Raw genomic sequence first — 22,640 nt, 5'->3', positions numbered from 1 at the left:
GATTAAAGGTGTGCACCAGCCTCAACCCACAACTATTTTCTTTGAAGATCTCAAATTACTACTGGGAAGACAAAGAATTTAGGTTTTCTTTTAAATCTGTGGGCTGTGGTGGATTTAAGTCCAATAACCAGAAATAAGTTAGAGAGGAAATTTGTGTTCAGTAATTACAAGTTCAGGATTTTAAAATCATGGCCTTTTTAGCCAGGCATGGTAGCAAACACCAGTGCCACCAGGGTGACAGAGGTAGGTAGATTTCTGTGAGTTCCAACCCAGCCTGGTCTATATAGTGAGTTGCTGGCCAACCAGAGCTACATAGTGAGACTGTCTGAAAACAAAACAAGGGTGGGGTAGTGGTGGCACATGCCCTTAATCCTAGCACTCCAGAAGTAGAAGCAGGCAGATCTCTGAGTTCGAGGCCAGCTTGGTCTACACAAGTGAGTCCCGGGACACCCAAGGTTACACAAAGAAACCTTGCCTTGAGGGGAGAGGAGACAAAGAAAGGAAAAACAAAACAAGGCATTTTTGTTGTTGTTGTTGTTTTTAGGAGTTTATGCAAATTAGCCAAAGAAAGTTTTTTCTTTCCTCAGTTGGATTCTACAGGGATGTCTGTTACATTAGCACAGAAGTATCAGCTTTCACAACTTTACATATATATAAACATACAAATACCAACTATACTGAAATAATTGGGGCTTTGGTTTATGATATTAATTCTCCTTACTAGAACACTTTTAACTACTAATCTAATATTGTCAAGTAGCTGTGGGTTGTCCATAAAGTAAATACTTCTTAAATGGATTTTTAAATTTTTTCTTTGTAATAATTCCCTCGAACTGCAACAAAATATATGAGTTTATTTTAAACATCCTGGGTTTACATTTTTAGGTGTTTTTGTACTAAGACAGCCACTAGTAAATCTGCCTTTGGAATCTGCCACACAATAAGTGTGATTATTTAAAACCTTACATAAATAAAGAAACAGGAAATGGCTTTCCTTTCATACTGATTCATACTCATTCATTACCCATCCTCCTTCTGTCTCTGTCTCTGCCTCTGTCTCTCTCTCTCTCTCTCTGTCTCTGTCTCTGTCTCTCTCTCTCTCTCTCTCTCTCTGGTCAAATCATTTTATTTAAGAGATGAGGAGAGGCAGAAGAGGACCACAAGATCTATTGTCCTCCTCAGCAGGGCAGATCTTCCTGGCCTCTTCTGTAGAGATTTTTTTTTTTAAGATTTATTTATTATGTATACAGTGTTCTGCCTGCATGCACCATATCTCATTACAGATGGTTGTGAGCCACTGTGTGGTTGTTGGGAATTGAACTTAGGACCTCAGTAAGAGTAGTCAGTGCTCTTAACCTCTGAGCCATCTCTCCAGCCTGAGTTTTACTTTTTTTTTTTTTTGACAGGTCTCAGGCTGCCCTTGAACTTGTAATGATCTTCCTGCCTCTGCAGGTTAAGTGCAGGGATCATAAGCATAGGTCACCACACCCACATCAATTTATACTTATTTTCTATGGCCTTCCTGGGTTTCTTTCTTTTTTTTTTTTTTTTTGGTAGTTATAGTTAAGTAAGCTCTTCCTGTTTCTTTCTCTACAAAGAAGTGCTGCTACATATGAAACAATGTCATGTCCTGTGTGTCATCGTCATCCTTATGTCCCAGTCCCACCCCTGTCCCCCAGCCCCCATCTTGAGACAGGGTTTCTCTGTGTAGCTTTGGAGGCTGTCCTGGAACTCACTCTGTAGACCAGGCTGGCCTCGAACTCACAGATCTGCCTGCCTCTGCCTCCTGAGTGCTGGGGTTAAAGGTGTGTACCACCATGCCCGGCTGTGTATTGTTTCTTTTTCATTTACCTTTTTTTGGGTGGCATACAAGCCATGCTTGTCTTGATTTTGCCATCCTCCTGCCTCAGGCTTCTGAGTATTGGGGATTATAGATCTGTGCTACTACACTTTGTGAAAAGTTCTGATCATGTAAAATATTTTAAAATTTTTTTCTTTTAAATTTTTTTTTTTTTTTGTTTTTTTTTTTTTGTTTTTCGAGACAGGGTTTCTCTGTGTAGCTTTGCGCCTTTCCTGGGACTCACTTGGTAGTCCAGGCTGGCCTCGAACTCACAGAGATCCGCCTGGCTCTGCCTCCCGAGTGCTGGGATTAAAGGCTTTTCTTTTAAATTTTTCTACAAAGTCTTAATGTGTAGCCCAGGCTGACCTCAATTTTGAGATCTTCTTGGCTTTGATTCCCAAGTGATGATAGTACAGATATGTTAGGAATCACCACAGCTATCCTGCAGATTTTTTTCCCCTCTTCTGTGAAGCAGAGTCAATGAGAAAGGGATTATGCAAAAAGCCTTGGAATAATACTGTCTCTCCTGATGGAACTACAGCACTACATCTGGCTTTGCCACCACATCTGGCTTTGCGTGGTGCTGAGGACAGAGCCCAGTAAACCCTGTGTGTTAGCACGCACTCTGCCAACAGATGGCCTTGGTTTTGTTTTTTCCAAGACAAGGTTTCTTTGTATAGCCCTGGCTGTCCTAAAACTCACTCTGTAGACCAGGCTGGCCTCGAACTCAGAGATCCACCTGCCTCTGCTTCCCGATTGCTGGGATTAAAGGCATGTGCCACCACTACCTAGCTTAAATATTTTCTTTTAAAAAAAATACAATGTGCTGTGCTCTGGTGGCATACACCTTTAATCCCAGCACGTGGGAAGCAGGCACAGAGAAACCCTGTCTTGAAAAAAACAACAACAGTATATTCTTTAATTTCTATTTTATGTGTGTGTTTGTCAACATGTATGTCTGTACCACATTTACATGCCTGGTGTCTACAGAGACCAAAAGAGGGCACCATGTCCTCTGGCACTGGATTTATTTATGGTTGTGAGCCATTTTAGGAATTGAACCCAGGGCCTCTGAAAGAATAACCAGTGTTCTTAACCACTGAGCCATCTCTGCAGTCCCCTTCTTTCTTTTTAAGATCTTATTTTGTAGGCTAGGTTGGCCTCAAATTTGCATTGATCCTTCTCCTGCCTCAGCTTTTTGAGTGCCACCAACAGCCTGCCTTCTCTCCCACCTCCCTAAGAGATGAGGTGTCATACTATAGCCCAAATTGGACCTTTCAGTAACTCTCAGGCCTTAGACTTCTAAGTGCTGACACTACAGGTGTGAACCAGACCCAGCATAACAGACTGAACTTGCAAAGGGTTGCAGTGTAGTGAACAGAAATTTAATATTCTGTAACCCAGCGCCTTGCATGTGCTAGGCAACTGTTCTACCACTAAAATACACCCCCAAGCCCAGAAGCTAAGATTTGAACTTAGACACAGATGTGAATTCTAGTTCTGCTAGTTATAAACTTTGGGATTTGGGAAAATGACTACACACACACACACACACACACACACACACACACAAAACCACCACCAACTTTTTGTAAAGGATCTCCGAAGCCAAGGCAGGGTTTGAAGTTGCTGTGTGTCAGAAGATGATTTTGGATTCCTGATCCTCCTACCTTCACCTCCCTAGTACTGGGACTACAGGCGTGTGCTCAACAGTGCTGGGGATCAAACCCAGGCCTTCATGCTTGAAGCAATCACTCTACCAAATGTGCTACATTATATTCCCATCCCCTAATTTAATTCACTTAAATATATATATAAATTTTTTTTCTTTTTTGAGATAGGGTTTCTGTGTGATAACAAAATGTTCTCCATTAAACAAAGAAGTTCTAGCCATTTAAGTGCAAGGAAATACATCTTTTTCTTTGCTGCTAAGTGGATGTATCTTGGACTAGCTGGATAAACCGGATGGTTTGTTTTAGATCAGCACACTGAGTGATACACTATGAACGGAAACACGGTATTAACCCAGCACAATAGCTGCCTTCACGGGGTCAGCGAACACTCCATCCTGAGCATCCAGTGAAAGCCACCACTGGGAATAAGAACTTCATCCAAGTTTCCATGTCTGCAATCACTTAGCAACTTTTAAATTTGTACGAAAGGACTGATATTTGTAAGTGCCAGGCTTTTATTGTCATTAGAGATTTTTGAACAATTTGGAGGAATAACCAAGTTCAGGAAGAGGAGAAAAGACAAAGATATGATTGATCGTGTTCTCTCCTTCCTTATGTAACATAACTAAGGAATGTGGCTGCAGTACACTGAGACCAACACTGAATGTTGAGCTATAGTGTGATATTTATATATCGAATAACAATGTTTTGTTAGTTTCCTTGATTAAATTATAACTAAAACAAAGAGTAGAACAATTCCAACATCAAAATTATTAATAGAATGTCAGAGATCATAACCCATAAAATAAAAACCATGAGTTCATGCTGATATAAGCTAAGTAAAGACAGGAAAGAATCAGCTCTTTCTTACAGAACACTAATTTAAAAATACCAGAGGGGGCTGCTGGGGATATAGCTCAGTGGGTAGAAAGACTGCCAAGTGTATGAAACCCAGGTCCAACCCCAGTACACACCTGGAGACCCAGAACTCAGGCGGGGAAGCAGGAAGTCCAGAACTTCAAGGTCATCCTTGGCTACACGGTGAGTTTAAGCCTAGGCTAGGATGCATGAGACTTCTCTAAATAATACCAGTGATAATAATAGGAGCAAAAAGAACAAAAACATCAACCAAGAATCTTTCTTGCAGAAAAAAAATATATTTGTTAACATAAAACTGTCAAGAAGCTTAAATAAATGATCAGGTTTCTTAGAATTATGGTTGGTACAGACTTTTTGCTTGTTTGTTTTTTTGTCTTTTGAGACTAGGTTTCTCTGTGTAGCCCTGGCTGTCCTAAACTGGGATTAAAGACATGCACCACCACACCCAGCTGGTTGGTACAAACCATTAAATACTAGAAAAAAGAACCAAATGAGAGGGCTCTTCCTAATATACCTGGAACATACACATCACTGCCTCAGAGATCTGAGTCCTCCCCACTCTGACCTGGCTTATTACTGACTCACGACCCAACCGTAAACAAATTACTTAATCTTTAGGCTTGTATTGTAATCATCTGTGTAATGACTGTTATATTGCTATTACATGCTATTAAGAGTCTCAGCTAAATATAAATCATCACACACTGCAGTATCATTACTCATTCAGCCTTTGGGGAGACCTTATAATTCCAGAGGTATAAACGAATACTCTTTGATTTGACATCTGCAGAAAGCTAGACACTAAACACACACATTCTTCCACCCCAGCTCCTTCATGATGGCCCTTCCAGGTACTAATCTAATTTTCATTAAGCCAATTAAGTTTTCATACTATCAACCAACTATAGTTCTGTTTGGAACCCAAGGCTAAATAATGAAGAGTTTCTCATTCTTATCTGAGATTCATTCCCCGCTCCCCAACCCCCACAGTGTTTCTTTGTGTAGGCTTTTCTGTCTTGGAACTTGCTCTGTAGACCAGGCTGGCCTCAAACTCACAGAGATCCACCTGCCTCTGAGTTCTGAGATTAAAGATGTGTTGCCTTTAGCACAGCCTGGCCTTATCTAAAGTTTTACAGATACTAAAAATTTGAGTTCATCACAGATACTTGACTGTGTAACCTAGCATCTATTTCCAATCCTCAGCTCTTTGTACCAAAATTAATCACATACTTCTCCAATCTTTGCTGCAAGCTCACTGTTGGCCAATTAGAGAAATTTCATCCTGAAATACGCTGCATTTAAGAAAGCCATCACTCCTTCCTTTCCTTCCTTTGTTTGAGACGGTCTTATGCTGTAACCCAACCTGGCCTCTCACTATACAGACAAAGCTGACCTTGAATTTGAGGTGATCCTCCTGCCTCCATCTCCCAAATGATGGATTATAGGTATGAGTCACCATACTCAGCTGGGAAAACTTCTCTTGATACAGAGAACAGATCCGACCAGCAACTCTCTCTCTCTCATTCTTCCTTGAACTGACGTCTCAGGGCAGCTTTAGCTGTGTCAGGCTCTGCAACTGTAATATAAATAAACACACAACAAACATGACATCATGAGGTGTTTCTTCAGTCCTTTAGGAACCAACTTCAGACCTGTTAAAACATTCTTTGATGCTTACGCCATTCTTGGTTGTGTCTTCTTTTGCTTGTAGCCAAGTGCACTAACTTACACCATGTCCAAACTCAACTCTTTTCTCCAACCTTCAGTGTTTAAATTTCTTGGCACAGGTGGTGGTATCACCAGTTGCCCAAATTAGAAACTCAGTGTTAGCTTCGGTCTATACTAACCCTTCACATATAAACACACAGACAGCAGATCAGCAACAGTCGTCAAATCTTTCAGAATGTTTGCTCTGGACTTGGGAAGATTGCTCAGCAGCTAAAAGTGTGAACTGCTCTTCCAGACGTCCTGAATTCAGTTCCTGGTACCCATGTTGGGAGCACAACTGCCTTTAATTCCAGCTCCAGTGGATCTTACACCCTCTTCTGGTCTATACACGTGTGATAGACACACATACATTTTTAAAGCTGTGTGGAGTGGTATAGAACTTTAGTCCCAGAAGTCGAGGAAGGAGGATCAGAAGTTCAAGGTCGTGCTCAGCTATATATAAAGTTGGATGTCAGCCTGGCATATATGAAACCCTGCCCAAAGAAAGGAAGGGGCCAGGGATCAGAACTTAAGTGACTTGATGCTCTTCCAGAGGACCTAAACTGAGTTCCCGTAGAAGGTGACTTACAACTCCCTGTAACTCCAGCTTCAAGGTATGGACAACCTCTTCTGGCCTCTGCAGCCACACACACAAACACATATACACAAATAAATAAATAAATAAAATCTTTAAAACCTTTTTGGTTTCTCGAGACAGGGTTTCTCTGTGTAGCTTTGGAGTCTGTGCTAGAACTCGCTTTGTAGACCAGGTTGGCCTCTACCTCCCGAGTGCTGGGATTAAAGGCATTCACCACCACCCAGCTAAAAACTTATTTTTAAAAAACAGAAAGAACGGAACATCACTTTTTCCACTTTAGATGCATGTTTACCTGCATGTCTATCTGTGTACTATGTGTGTGTCTGAGTACCCACAGAACTCACAAGAGGGCACCAGACTCCTTAGAACTGGAATTCCAAACAGTTGTGAGCTGCCATGTGGGTTCTTCGAACCAAACCTTGGTCCTCCACCTGAGTGCTGGGATTAGGGCTGCACCAGCATGCCTGGATGTTTCCATTTCTTTGAACCAGTTTCCCTATGGCATTTCTGTCTGGCTTTTCACTTGCAATCTCCCTGCTTCCACCTTCAGAGCAGTGGAGTCACAGCATCCACCACTTCTTTCCAGCTCCCTTCACCTCATTATTAGAGAGCCAGGGTAAATTTGAGATGTCAGAATAATGAATAGGCAATGACATTTTTTAACTTATTTATTCATCTGTCTATATACTTACATATATGTACATGCCGCAGCATCTCTCTCTGGAAGTCAGAGGACAATCTGTGGAAGCACACTCTTGTTAGCTGAGCCATTTCTACAGTCCCTATTTGGTTATTTTGAGATGGGTCTCACCAAGTAACTGAGGGTTACCTCAAATTCACAATGTAAATAAAGCCTGGTCTTGAATTCTCCATCTTCCTGTCTCAGTTTCCCAAGTGTTAGGACTGCAGGCATGTACCACCATGCCCAGCTCTGGCATAGCTCTGGATGTGTTCAGGTTTGTCCTTGGAAGTGACAGCCCATTTGTGTTAATATCAGCATCAGTAAGAGCGCTTATCCAGAGATTATATTTATCTCTGTGCATGGCAAATCCTCCTCTGCTTCCAGGAGATTATTCTAAGAAAGGAGAAAGATTCACCACTGCATCTAAACTCCATATAGCCCTATAAATGATCACATTTGATAAGATTAATGAAATGGTTCTTTTTTTTTTTTTTTTTTTTGGTTTTTTGAGACAGTGTTTCTCTGTAGCTTTGGCAGTCCTAGAACTCACTCTGTAGAACAGGCTGGCCTCGAACTCACAGAGGTCTGCCTGCCTCTGCCTCCCAAGTGCTAGGATTAAAGGCGTGCACCACCACCACTGCCAGGGTCAAGATTTTTTTTATATGATACTGTGCATTAGTTAGGGTTCTCTAGAGAAACGGAACTAAACCAGAACTGTTAGAATGAGTATATATTACAAAGGAGATTTATCAGATTGGCTTACATTGATATGGACTGGATAGTCCAGCGGTGGTTTGTCTACTGCTGGAGAAGCTGAGAACCCAGTAGCTGATCAGTCCATGAGGCTAGGTTCCTCAGCAGTCCCAATCTGGCACTTAAGGCCTGGAGGATTCCTGGAGAATCATAAGTCTTCAGTCCGCATGGAAGGCTGAAGAAGCTGGGTTTCATTGTCAGTAAAAGATGACTACAGAGGCAGTAACAAAGTAGGTACATGCACCAGCAAGGATCAAAGGTTAATAGGTGAAAAGCAAACAGCTTTCCCTCATACCTCATAATCTGGGCATAGACAGGATCTCCTCTCAGCCAGTCCTTCTGGAAAAATACCCTCACATACCCACTCAGGCATGCCTTTTACTTGACTCCAGAGCCAATCAAGTTGACAATCATGATTAACTATCACATATTACCTTATTGGACCTGGACATGCTACTAAAGTCTGTCTTGGTGAAACAGTTTATCCATGTTTATCAGGAGTCTTGAATATTTCTTTGACCCAGTAGTTAATTTCTTCCTGAAAAATATGTTCATTGCATTAAAACTAAATACCCAATAATTAGGGAATAGCCTAGTAAATTACGATAAGCATACAATGGAATGTGATATGGTGATCCCCCCGACACACACACACACACACACACCAGACAGGGTTTCTCTGTGTAGCCTTGCTCCTTTCCTGGAACTCACTCTGTAGCCCAGACTGGTCTCGAATTTACTGAGATCTGCCTGCCTCTGCCTCCCGAGTGCTGGGATTAAAGGCTTGTGCCACTACTGCCCGGCAATATGGTGATTTATTTGTTTGTTTGTTTGTTTTTTGAGACAAGGTTTCTCTGTGTAGCTTTGGAACCTGTCCTGGAACTTGCTTTGTGGACCAGGCTGGCCTTGAACTCACAGAGATATGCCTGCCTCTGCCTCTCAAGTGCTGGGATTAAAGTTGTGCACCACCCCACCCCACCCCCGGCGGTGAGTCTTAAATAATACTTAAGAGTTGATGTAATGTGGAAAATGTAACACTAGAAAGTTTAAAAGCTATAGTAAAATTGGGAAGTTTTGTTTTTTTTTTAATCTTTTTTTCCCTTAAGCATTTTTTATTATCTTATAGGGAAGAAAGGGGGCTGGAGAGTGGCTTAGTGGTTAAGAGCACTGGCTGCTCTTGCAAGAACCTGAGTTTAGTTCCCAGCATCTACTTCATTGGCTCACAGCCATATGTAACTCCAGTTCTAGGGGATCTGAGGCCCTCCTCTGGTCTCTGTGGGTATTGCATGCAAGTGGTACACATACAGACAAGTAGGCACATGAATAAATAAAATAAAAAAAATTTAAAGCTATATTAAACATTCTTTTCTCCTTCCCTTCCTCCTCCTCCTTTCCCTTCTCCTTCGCTTTTTGAGACAGTCTTAACTTACTATTTAGTCAAGTTGATGACCTTATTTTAAAATATACATAATAAAGGTATTACATTTAAAACACACAGAATTATATATTTAAAATCAGCATATAGCCGGGCGGTGGTGGCGCACGCCTTTAATCCCAGCACTCGGGAGGCAGAGCCAGGCGGATCTCTGTGAGTTCGAGGCCAGCCTGGTCTCCAAAGCGAGTTCCAGGAAAGGCGCAAAGCTACACAGAGAAACCCTGTCTCGAAAAACCAAAAAAAAAAAAAAAAAAAAAAAAAAAAATCAGCATATAAAGAAGCATTGTAATATTTGGTAAAAATCTTTTTCAATATATTTATAGGTACATGTATAAGACAGATAGTTTGTTAATTACAATTATTTACTTTGTGTGTGTGCATGCAGGGATCAGAGGACAACTTACTAGAGTCCTTTCTCTCCATCCACCCTGGGACTAAGGTCCTCAGGCTTGGCAACAAGCACCTTTACCAGCTGAACCATTTCATACCGGCCATATTTTTGTCATTTGAAAAAGGAAAAGGGGCTGGGCAGTTGTGGCACATGCCTTTAATCCCAGCACTAGGGAGGCAGAAGCAGGCAGATCTCTGTGAATTAGAGGCCCATACAGTCTACAGAGCTAGTCCTAGGACAGCCAGGGCTATACAGAGAAACCCTGTCTGGAAAAAACGTAAAGCCTCAAGTCCTAGGCAAGAACTCTACTAAGCCCTCCCCTTCATCTTACTAAGCGTGATCAGTGCAGGTAAGACAGAAAATTAGCTCTAGCCTCTGAGTGCTTAGAGCAGTTGACAAACATCAGTGTGTGGTTATTTTGAGGACGATTCTCCCCCTTCCCCGCACCCCAGTGTTTCTCTGTGTAGCCCTGGCTGTCTGAGACTTGTTCTGTAGACTAGGCTAGCCTCAATCTCAGAGATCCACCTGCCTCTGCCTCTGCCTCTGCCTCCCCAGTGCTGGAACTATTTTGAGGATGATCTTTAACTATGAGGGGGAAAATGTGAGCTGAAAGCTAGTGGGTTGGTTTTAAGGTGTTTCTTTTCAGGTTGTCCAGGTTGGTTCTGTGACAGCTGGGAAGGTATTAGCATAAGACAAAAATATCAATTTACAGGCATTAAACATTATGGATAGCTAATTAGCTGGATGTACAGGCAGTGACACCATAATCTCAGGTGAAATTTAACACTTCTTTTTTTCATTTTTTTGAATGAAGGTTTCATGTAGCACAGGCAAGCCTTAAAATTGGTATGCAGCCCAGAATGACCTCGAACTTTTAATCCTCCTCCTCCCACTCACAAACCACCATGTTTGGTTTGTGAGGTGCTGAACATCAAACCAGGGGCTCTGTATGTGCTAGGAAAGCAGTGTGCCAGCCTGGCTGTCCTGAGCCCATGTTCATTGCTCTTTTAATACAGTGGCCCTTAGGTTGGGTGTGTGTCTGCTTTGCTTTGGTTTTAGCGTGTTTGTAGTAATCATATTAGAGATGCTAATTCTGAGTAGATCGTTAAGGACTCTTCTGATCATTGTACTTTTCAGGGGTACTCATTAGAATGGCTTTGTTTCCCCCAGTTGGTAAGCTAGTAGCTGGCATGGTGCAGCAAGTGTTCCAAAGCAGGCCTCTGCCATTGGCATTGATTGAAAACCTTGGGAATTTCTGCCAAGTTCTCGTGATCTAATCCTCTCCTGAAAGCACAAAGCTCGTGTGTATTGAAATGCCTGAGTCAGCTGCTTAAGGGATATATTGGCTACACTCCTGCTCATTCTTCTAGGATGAAAAATCTCCTTGGTGACCCAAGGCAGCAAGCTTTTGCTCTCTCCACCCAAAAATGCATTTATAAAAACATACAGGAAAAATATACCCACATATACAAGTGTCTGTACATATCTAAATGGCAATGTGAGAATTATGTTTCCGAGTATTATGCTTGATTTCAGCAGATATTGGTGTGGTGTTTTTTGTTTGTCTGTTTCATTTGTTCATTTGAGACAGGGTCTAACTTTGTAGCCTTAGCTGGCCTGAAACTCTCTAGCTAGAACGAGCTGGCCATGAACTCACAGAGATCCACCTGTCTCTGCTTCCCAAGTGCTTAGATTAATTTAATAACATAAGACAATGGCTTCTACTGATTAGGGTTAATTTTATTTAATTTCTCCAGCTTTCTAAGGAAGGCAAAAGAAAGGCACCTGCTGTATATTGACTATTCACTGTGTGCCCAGAGCTTGCACTTGTTCGGAATCACTCTTGCTTTTTAGGGGAGAACCTTAGAAGCAGCAGGTAAAACCATAGAGCTTTGAAGCAGTGAGAATTGAACCAGGCAAGTCCCTTCCCAAAGGTGTCTCCACTGTATTGTAGAACTGTTGGGTGTTCATAAAACACCATCATTGGGTGGCATGGAGGGGGGCGGGGGATAATGACCAACTGACTGCTGTCAACATTACTAAATAAAAATACAAGTAGTAAATAGTAAGCATAATATACTACCATTGTGTGAAATTGGCGGATAGACAGACATATAAATGTGTCAGTTCTTATATTACACTTAGCATGTGTAGCACCTCTACATGCTCACACAATAGTTACCTTTAGAGATGGAAATCTATCATTATTATGAAATCTAGTACTTCTGGGTTTTGTTTTATGTGAATGTATAGCAATTATACCTCATTCAAAAACCTAAAACCTGAAGCTTTTCGAACACAACCATGACATAAGTGGAAAATTCCATACCTGACCTAATACGGCAGTACAAATGAAGATGCTCTTGCCTAAGTTGCCTTCAAGCATATGTATACTGTTTATGAAAATGGATTTCTTGTTCATCCTCCCATGTGTATATGAATATTTTTATCTCCATGTATATACAAATACATCAAAATTTGTAAGGCTTCTGCTGGCAAGCATATCAGATAAGGGATACTCAACCTATATTATATATTCAAAATAGGATTTAATGGTAATGGACTATTGTATACAGCATGTGTGCCTGCATGCCAGAAGAGGGCACCAGATCTCGTTACAGATGGTTGTGAGCCACCACGTGGTTGCTGGGAATTGAACTCAGGACCTCTGGAAGAGCAGTCAGTGCTCTTAACCTCTGAGCCATCTCTCCAGCCCCAGGTAATGGACTATTGTAAAAAGGCAAGGGGTTTCCTTTGTGCTGGTATATACTTTGACACATTTTTTTTTTTTTCTGGAGCTGAGGACCGAACCCAGGGCCTTGCGCTTGCTAGGCAAGCGCTCTACCACTGAGCTAAATCCCCAACCCACACATTTTTTTTTTTTTAAGCACAGTGATAATGTTTATGTAGCTTCCTCTACCCCATCCAGGTGAAGCATTCTTTTAGGGCAGGGACTAAGCCTTATTTGCCTTGTATCAATTGAGCTGAAGTACTTGCCTTAGCATAGGGAAGAAAGAGAAATATTTTTCTGCCGTTTGAAAGGTTCTCTTATGCAAGAGATTAAGATTGTTGTGTGTATTTCGGTGGGTAGAAGCATTAAGGTGAGCCCTCAGTGCGAGCTCAGGAGATGTGGAGTAAAGCTCAAGGACATGGACATGGATAGCACTGGGTTCTGCTCCTCACTTCATTCTAGATGGTGCATGTATACGGATGTTCCGGTTTTCATTTGATCAGAAACAAAAAAATAGTAACCTTTTGTTTTTGTTGTTTTTTTTATAGTCAAGTTCATCCGAGAAGTAACACCGTATATCAAGAAGCCATCTTTAGTATCAGATCTGCCATGGGAAGGGGCTGCTCCCCAGTCACCAAACTTTAGTGGAAGTGAAGACTCTGGTTCTCCAAAGCATCAGAATAGCACCAAGGACAGGAAGGTCATCCCTCTCAAAATGTGCTTTGCTGCTAGAAACCTAAGCATGCCAGATCTGGAGAACAGGTGAGCCGTGACTGTTGAGAGCATCACACTCAGCATTACAACCTCAAGGACATACCACAGTATCAGTGACTCCTGTCGAGTAGATTATTGAGAAGAAAAATGATATTCTGAGATCAAAGATCCATCTTTATTTTGGGGGCCCTGGACAGCCTCAAACCCACTGTCTTTTTATAAGGATCTTTCTTTCTTTCTTTTTTTTTTTTTTTTTTTTTCCGTTTTTTTGAGACAGGATTTCTCTGTGTAACAATCCCAGCTGTCCTGGAACTCACTCTGTAGACCAGACAGGCTTTGAACTCACAGAGATCCACCTGCCTTTGACTCCTGAGTGCTGGGATTAGAGGTGTGAGCCACCACTGCCCATCTATGAGGAAATTTCTTAATTGTGAGTAATGTTATAGTTCAGAGGCCACATTGTAGATCTGGGACATCAATTGGCAGTGTGTCTCTGACAAGTTGGCTTCATGGACACCCCTGTCTTCTATAAAATGTAAGCAATGGAATGAATAATTTATAATTTTTCCTTCTTATTCTATAACAATTTGTGTTTTATATTGACTTTAGTTTCATTGACTTTGTGAAAAAGTACTATTAGACTCTGTTAGGCCAGGGGTTTGGCAGTGGTGGTGACTTATTTAAAAAACAAAAAACAACTTGTCCAAAAACCTAAAGACAGGCCTAATATGCTTTCATTCTTACTGTCTTTGATCTGAATGCACTCCTGTGCCTGAGCAGAGTAGGATAGAACATGAAACACAGTAAAAAACTGAATCCAGGCTTTTCTTGTCAGGTATAGTAGCACATACCTTAAATTCCAGCACTAGGGAGGAAGAAGCAGACAAATCTCTGAATTCAAGACCCAACTGGTCTGCATAGTGAGTTGCAGACTAGCTAAGAATGACCTTCTTGAACATGTAAGGCTTTAACTTCATTAAAACCTTGGGGCCGGGCATGGTGGCGCACGCCTTTAATCCCAGCACTTGGGAGGCAGAAGCAGGTGGATCTCTGTGAGTTCGAGGCCAGCCTGGTCTATAGAGTGAGTTCCAGGACAGGCACCAAAACTACACAGAGAAACCCTGTCTCGAAAAACAAACAACAACCCCCCCCCAAAAAAAAACCAAAAAAAAAACCACCTTGTGCTTGAAGTGTTTTATGTAGTATCTCAAGAAACTATAGCTTATTTTAAAGTCTATAAATTTTTTTTATTCATGTGTATGTTTATGTGAGTGTATGCTACATGTGTGGGTGCTTGCAGAGGTCAAAACTGGAGTTACACGCAGTAGTAAGCTGCCTAGCGTGAGTGCTGAGAGCCAAACTCAGGTCCTTTGCAAGAACATCAGGTGCTCTTAACCTTGAGCCATGTTTTCATCCCAGGAAATTGTAGCATAAAATGCCACAAGTGAACAGTGTGGTAGCTCTCACCTAAAATCCCAGTGCTTAGGAAGCTGAGGAAGGAGGATCACTGTGAATTTAAGGCCAAGTTGGGCTACATAGTGAGTTCCAGATTAGTCTAGGTTATAAAATAACTGAGTAAACCAGTTTCAGAAAAATCATAAAGGGGCAAAAAGCCTTCTATTCATCTATTGGTCACACACACACACACACACACACACACACACACACACACACACACACACAAAACCTCAGGCCAAGGAGGGCAGAAATGCTAAGCCCTTCCATTATAAATCCCTTCTAGAATAGGTGCCTATGGCGTTGCTGATACAGCTAGAAGACTGAAACATATACAGTTTCTGGAGAACAGGGGTTGCGGGGATAGGGAAAGAAGGAAGGATGAAGGTGATTATGATTTGACTATATGGCTCAGAGTTGTGCTACCTTTATCATCTACTAAGATATCTGTTAAAAAACCCATCACCTTTGGCGCACGACTTTAATCCCAGCACTCGGGAGGCAGAGGCAGGCGGATCTCTGTGAGTTCGAGGCTAACCTGGTCTACAGAGTGAGATCCAGGACAGGCACCAAAGCTACATAGAGAAACCCTGTCTCAGAAAACCAAAAAATAAATAAATAAATAAATAAGGGCTGGAGAGATGGCTCAGAGGTTAAGAGCACTGCTTGCTCTTCCAAAGGTCCTGAGTTCAATTCCCAGCAACCACTGGTGGCTCACAACCATCTGTAATGAGATCTGGTGCCCTCTTCTGGCCTGCAGCCATATATGCAGGCAGAACACTGTATACATACTAAATAAATAAATCTTTTTAAAAAAAAAAAAAAACCATCACCTTGACTTTACTTAAAACTCAGTCATAAGCTGCAAATATTTTTAAAGATTTATTTTATGTATGTTATGTCTGTGCACCACATAAATACTTACTGTCCATAGAAGTCAGAAGAGGGCATCAGATTCGCCTGGAACTGGAGTTACAGACATTTGTGAGCCACCATGTAGGTGATGGGAATTGAGCCTGGGTCTTTGGTTGGTTGGTTGGTTTGGTTTGGTTTGGTTTGGTTTTTTTGAGACAGGGTTTCTCTGTGTAGTCCTGGAACTCATTCTTTGGAATAGGCTGGCCTCAAACTCAGAGATCCACCTATCTCTGCCTCTCGAGTGTTGGGATTAAAGGCGTGCACCACCACTGCCAGTCATGAGCCTGGGTCTTCTGCAAAAGCAACAAGTGCTCTTAACCACTGAGCCGTCTCTCTCTGTTTAGCCCCATATGCTGGAAACATTTGATAACTGTCATATTTGAAAGAGATCCTCAGAACCAAGTGTAGAGAGCAATGTGAAACCGCTCAAATCGTAGCTGACTATCTGTAGGTATGTGTGCAACTCAGGAAATTAGGACAGGGATTATGAGAGGGAGAAAGTGATCCTAAGGGAGACATGAGGTGGCAATGGATCACATGTAAAAGGAAAGCAGAAAGGGAACGGGGGTGGGGGGGATGATGGAGGAGGGAATGATTGAGAACAAAGTATGAGGCTACAAAGATGCTATGGTGACCCCCAGTACTTTCAGCTTAGCAAAAGTCAAAACACTGCAGAATATTTGGGGCGGGGGTACGTATCACACCCGTCATTCCAGTCAGATGACCCCCATACTTGGCCATGACGTGCTGTACAAGGCTGGATCTCTGGTGGCCGAGGCTAGTGTAAAGATTCTCAGTCTCACTGCTAAACAGGAATTTGTTCCTACCTGAAATGCCACATTTGAAAATGACTGTCTTTCTGTAAGATGCAAATGAAAAGAGACTGAAGGTTATTCTGTGAGGGGTGATGCTTTAACTTGCATTGCAGTGTTCTCTAGAGAAAGCAAACAGCAGAGTAGCTGGTTGGGATCACACGTAACTTTGCTTATTTCCAGGACTGAACATCTGTCCTGTGTGTCTTGGCAGGAAAAAAAAAAAAAAAAAAAAAAAAAAAAATATATATATATATATATATATAGACTCATCACCTAAGCAAACTTCAGTTGTAAGACTAGAAGACAGAGCTAAGCACCTGGGCTGTGGCACTTAGGCCAAGCTATTTGTTTTCTATGTGCCTCAGTTTCCTCTTGAACAAAATAAAATTTCTATGAGGGTTAAATAAGAAAATGGTTATAAAATTGGCATAGTAAGTTCTTAAAAGTGTGTGGGTGCTGTCAATTTCCCTTGGTTAAAATTGTTTATATAATTTCTCTGTCATGGTTTCTGTCTATAAAATGAAAATACAGCCTGCTCAGCCGCATCTTTTAGAGCCCTTCAGGAAAGCTGGGAAGATGGCTCTGTGCGTAAAGTTTTTGTTGTACGAGCATGAAGACCCAGTACCCTTGTAAAAAGCCAGGTTTGGTGGCGTGCACCTGGAATCCCAGTGCTTAGAGACAGGAAGATCCTCGGCCAGCCTAGCCAGTCAGTGAGCTCCAGGATCAGTGAGAACAAGATAGACAGTGCCAGCCGGGCGGTGGTGGTGCATGCCTTAAATCCCAGCACTCGGGAGGCAGAGGCAGGCGGATCTCTGTGAGTTCGAGGCCAGCCTGGTCTACAGAGTGAGTTCCAGGAAAGGCACAAAGCTACACAGAGAAACCCTGTCTGGGGGTGGGAGCGCAGAGGAAGAGGACTAAATTGGCCTGGCCTCCATAGACATACACAGCATGCACACATGCATACACTATATACACACAGTAAGGGGAAAAGAGATAAGATCTATAAAAATCAAAATCACTGGGAGCTCTTTTTTTTTTTTTTTTTTTTTTTTTACAGAGCTGAGGACCGAACCCAGGGCTAGGCAAACGCTCTACCACTGAGCTAAATCCCCAAACCCCACTGGGAGTTCTTTATCCTTAAATTTATCTAAGTCCCGCCAAAACACACATCAGTTTATTTATCTGTTTTAAAAATTATTTTATGGGTGTTTTACCTACATGTATGCCTGTGCCCCACAGAGGCCAAGAGGTCAATGTACCCTCTGGGACTAGAGTTACAGATGGTTGTGAGTCACCATGTGAGTGCTGGGAACCAAATCCAGGTCCTCTGGTTTTTCTTTTTTTTTTTTTTTTTTTTTTTTTTTCCAGGGCTGAGGACAGAACCCAGGGCCTTGCGCTTGCTAGGCAAGCACTCTACCACTGAGTTAAATCCCCAACCCCTTCAGGTCCTCTGGAAAAGCAGACAGTGCTCTTAACCGATGAGCCATCTCTCCAGTCCTATCTGTGCCTTCTTGATGGTCACCTGAGCAATTTTCAGTTTGGAGTTAGTTGTCATGACTATTTTCTATGTCTTTCTTGGTCATGCATTTTCATTTTACTTGGGTGAACTTGGTGGAGTGGAGTTGCTGTGTCAAATGATAGGTGTGGCAGGGAATGGTGGTGCATGCCTTTAATTCCAACAATAATCTTGAACTCTTGAAGCAGTGGCAGAGGCCTTTCTGTGAGTTCCAGACCAGCCAAGGCTATATAGCAAGACCTTCCCTCAAAAACCAAACAAAATAAGCTGGGCAGTGGTGGCGTACACCTTTAATCCATTACTCAGGAGGCAGAAGCAGGCGGATCTCAGTGAGTTTGAGGCCAGCCTGGTCTACAAAGAGAGTTCCGGGATAGCCAGGACAGTTACACAGAGAAACCATGTCCGAAAAACAAACAAACAAAAAAACCAAAGAAACAAGTGGTAGGTGTGTGTTTTATTTTCAAAGGAACTTCCGGGGCTAGAGAAATGGCTCCTTGGTTAGGCGCCTCTTCCAGTGGACCATACTTTCCAGCAGCACGTGGCTTCAAGTGTCTGGAACTCAGTCTCAAGGGATCAGACTCCTTCTGACCTCCATGGACACCAGGCACACACATGGTCCACATACATATATGGAGGCAAAACACTCAACATATTAAATAAATAAAGTAGATCTAAGTAAGAAAAGAAGAAATTTCCAGGCATTCTTCCAAAGTGACTGTGCCATTTTATGCTAACACCAAGAACAGCCAACAGTGTGAGAGTTTCCTTTGCTCCATGTTCTTGCCAGCATTGTCTGTATTGACTGTTCTGATGGGTATGTGGTGGAGTCTTGTTATGGTTCAGCTCTCCTTTTGTGGGGGGCGGTGGAAGAGGGTTTTGAGACAGGGTTTCTCTGTGTTGTTTTGGTGCCTGTCCTGGATCTCGCTCTGTGGACCAGGCTGGCCTCAAACTCACAGAGATCCACCTGGCTCTGCCTCCCAATCATCTTTCATTTTTATGTAAAGGTTTCATTAAAACCAAAAGGAAAACAGCTTATTTTTATTATCATTATTTTACTGCTTTGATTTGGTTCTGTATTTATAAAGCTAGTGGGGGTTCTGTCAGAATAAGTGAGTAAATGAAGGTTACTACCTTTGCCTCGCTAGATGCTTCTGTTAATTATGTGTTGTGTTATGAAACTTGAAAACTAATTAATTAGTGATGAAGTCCAGTGAGAGAACATGAACCTATTCCTTAGCAAGCAACACAGTGTCCTGTAGGAATGTAGCAATTTTAAATCTGTCTTTTGCATTGGCTCATAGTTTCTCATCTTCATTCTGACTATTTTTTAGTAAAAGGTATACTTGAGATTTGTGACATAAAATCCCATGGTTATTACTAAATTTAACTCATAAGGTATGTCAAAGACATAACCAAGCAGATAATATAGGCTAAGCTTACAATTCCATGCTTCTGTCTATCTAAATATTGATTTGACTAGTCCGTTCAAACTGTGATTAAATTTCCCAGAAAATCCTCAGTGGTCTGACTACAATCCAAAACCTTTAACCTTGTAGCTGCTTTCTCTCTCCTATGGGCTCAATTACTGGCAGACTGCCTCCATGTTTGCTATTGGCAAGGTTTTCATTTTAATTTTTCCTTTAAAATAGCTCATTTTAAGCATTACTATGTTTCTGTGTCAGTTTTGAGAACTGCTCCAAGACAGACTCTTCTGGATCCTAGACTCGGTTCTGCTTGGGAGTTGATTGTTTTCTTCATTGACTTTTCCATAGCCTTTTTCCAAGAAGCTACAATCTTCATAAATGCTGATGATCCCACCTACAAAACAACTCCCAGCCCATTTCATCATTTGAGCCCTCATGTCCTGATTAGTGTCCACTCCTGATTAGTCAGGCTTAGTTTTATTTTATAGCAGATTTATTTTCATTCTTCCAAGTTATTTATAATTAGGATCTAATACCAGGATTTTTAAAAGCTATTCTGTGTTAATAGGATACTCAGTGGCCAATGACTGCCATGACCTATCTGAGAAACTGTCTCAGGACTGTATACAGTATAAAGGTTTTTTTATTTCTTCCCCAGAAAGTAATTGTTTTGTGCCTAAAGAAGGATGAACTGATTTCTATCTTTAGTGCTAAGTAGGTCAGTAGGAGGAGTGAAGGAAATTTCTTGTCTGGTTCTTGCCAGTAAATTTGAGCATGTGTTTAAAGAATGTTATGCTGGCCTCAGTAACACAGCAACGAGGGTGGAAATAAATGAGCCCTTCTAGAAAATGGTCAGCCTAAAGACATGCAGTCTGAACTAAGAATTGCTTCTCCCAGCCAGTTTGGTGGGAATAAGAATGGCTGACTCTTCTGCTGGGATGAAGTCCTGGCAGTCATTGGCCGCTGAGTATGGAGAATTCTGTTTGTTTGTTTGTTTGTTTGTTTGAGACAGTTTCACAGTGTATCGTAGGCTGTCTTAGAATTTACTATATAGCCCAGGCTGGCCTCAAATTTCTTGCAATTTTGCCTTAGCTGCCTGAGCACAGCAGCCACGATGCTCCGATAGGTGCATTTTTGTTTGGGGGTGGATTTTGTTTGGCCTTTTTGGTTTTGGTTTTGTCTTTGCGGTGGTGGGAATTGAACTTTGAGGTCAAACACTCAACTGAGGCACATTCCCAGTTCCTGTTTTTATCTTTTGAGATATAACTCACTAAGTAACCCAGGCTGGTGTGGAACTCACAGTCCTCCGGCATCTCTTTGTAGTGCATGCTTTAGTCTCACTTTCAGAAATAAACTTGCCACCAATTCCCTACCCATTTAGGGATATGTGGTAGAGTGGCTGGGATTTGGCTCTTCCACTCCTTTTAGTTAGGGTTTCTATTGCTGTGATGAAAAACTATAACCAAAAGCAACTTGGGGGAAAGAATTGATGCTATATTAGAACTCTCTGGTCATATTCCATCACTGAGATGAGTTAGAACAACTCAAGGCGTGAACTGAAGCAGATGCCGTAGAGGGATGCAGCTTGCTGGCTTGCTTCCTATGGCTTGCTGAGCCTGCTTTCTTGTAGAACCCAGGACCACTGCCTGGGATGTGACAGTGCTGGACTCTTCCACATCAATTATCAATCAAGAAAATGCCCCATAGACTTGCCTATTGGCAATCTGGAGATACAATTGAGGTTCCCTCTTAGTAGATGACCCTAGTTTGTGTCAAGGTGACAAAACCAACCCAGAGACCACTTTTCTAAGACCTATGGCTGTTTGCCAGCTTCCCAAATTTTGTTGCCATGAGCTCTCTGAGCTTATAGGATTATTCTTTAATTTTTTTAATTAATTTTTTTATCTGAGTTTGAGCATGCTACACAGTGAATGTGTAGAAGTCAGAGGAAAACTTACAGGAATGTGTTTTCTCCTATCGGGGGTTTTCAGATCAAAATCAGACCATTAGGCTTGGCAACAATATCTTTACCTGCTAAGCCATCTCACCAGCTCTAGAATTAGCTTTTTAAAAAGTCGCCTTAGAGCCGGGTGGTGGTGGCGCACGCCTTTAATCCCAGCACTCGGGAGGCAGAGCCAGGCGGATCTCTGTGAGTTCGAGGCCAGCCTGGTCTCCAAAGCGAGTTCCAGGAAAGGCGCAAAGCTACACAGAGAAACCCTGTCTCGAAAAACCAAAAAAAACAAAACAAAACAAAACAAAAAAAAAAAAAAAAAAAGTCGCCTTAGGCCGAGTGGTGGTGGTACATACTTTTAATCCCAGCATTTAGGAAGCAGAAGCAGAAGCAGATGGATCTCTGAGTTCAAGGCCAGCCTGGTCTATAGAGTGAGTACCAGGACTACACAGAAAAACCCTGTCTTGAAAAAAACACACAAAAAAAGAACCCTTCCTTGGAGGAGGTACCAGGTTTATAAATGATCTCACCACTTAGAGCCAGTTTGGCAAGTGTGCCCAGAAGTGTGAAGGTTTCCACTGCAGTCCTACTTTCCCTTTACTACCGTACAAGTGTCTGGGTTTTTGTTTGTTTTGGTTTTTCAAGACAGGGCTTCTCTGTAGCCCTGGCTGGCCTGGAACTCACAGAGATCTGCCCTCCTCTGACTCTCAAGTGCTGGGACTAAAGTTAAAGGCGTGCGCCACCACTGCCCGGCAGAAGTGTCTTTTAAGACACAGTCTTCATAATAGCCAGGACCAACTGTCCTTTATGACATCTTCTGTGACCTGTAATTAATTGTGTTTTATCTACTGTTCATTTTCTGCCCTCCCTGTTAGACTGTAGGCTCAATTAGGGTAGAGACTGGATTTTTCCCCCCCTTTGGTCTGTGTTTCTGCAATACTAGCACAATATCTGTCATTTAGTAGGGGCTCAAGTAATATATTTATCTAAGGAAGGATAGATCGGGGCCTAGAGAGGTGGCTCAGTGTTTGAGAGTGATTGCTATTCTCGCAGAGGACCCAAGTTCAGTTCCCAGCACACCTAGGACTCCAGTTCCAGGGCATCTGATGACCTCTTCTGGCATCTATGGGTACCTCCACACACCATAAATACAAGTAAATC

General features: G+C 42.1%; 1 protein-coding gene and 1 long non-coding RNA gene across 4 annotated transcripts in view; one reads left to right on the top strand and one right to left on the bottom strand.

Annotated features, from left to right (window-relative positions):
• Positions 1–9,806, bottom strand: part of LOC128102977 (uncharacterized) — a 29,798-nt gene extending 19,992 nt beyond the window's left edge. For 2 of the 3 annotated variants that reach the window (XR_008215606.1, XR_008215608.1), the window contains exon 1: positions 5,786–7,812. This is a non-coding gene — a long non-coding RNA (uncharacterized LOC128102977). Of the gene's footprint in view, positions 1–5,785; positions 7,813–8,142 lie in introns of those variants that run through there. The other variant, XR_008215607.1, reaches the window with a different exon arrangement.
• The window catches only part of Sntb2 (syntrophin beta 2), a 92,461-nt gene that overhangs the window by 35,078 nt on the left and 34,743 nt on the right, over positions 1–22,640 (top strand). Inside the window, exon 2 of the mRNA XM_052726977.1 lies at positions 13,238–13,451. Within this exon, the coding sequence (XP_052582937.1) occupies positions 13,238–13,451 (214 nt within the window). The remainder of the gene's footprint in view (positions 1–13,237; positions 13,452–22,640) is intronic.

Source organism: Peromyscus californicus, unplaced genomic scaffold (genome assembly GCF_007827085.1).
Source record: "Peromyscus californicus insignis strain IS unplaced genomic scaffold, ASM782708v3 Scaffold_8__1_contigs__length_139910024, whole genome shotgun sequence".
NCBI lineage: Eukaryota > Metazoa > Chordata > Mammalia > Rodentia > Cricetidae > Peromyscus > Peromyscus californicus.
This window is presented reverse-complemented; position numbering and strand designations above follow the sequence as displayed.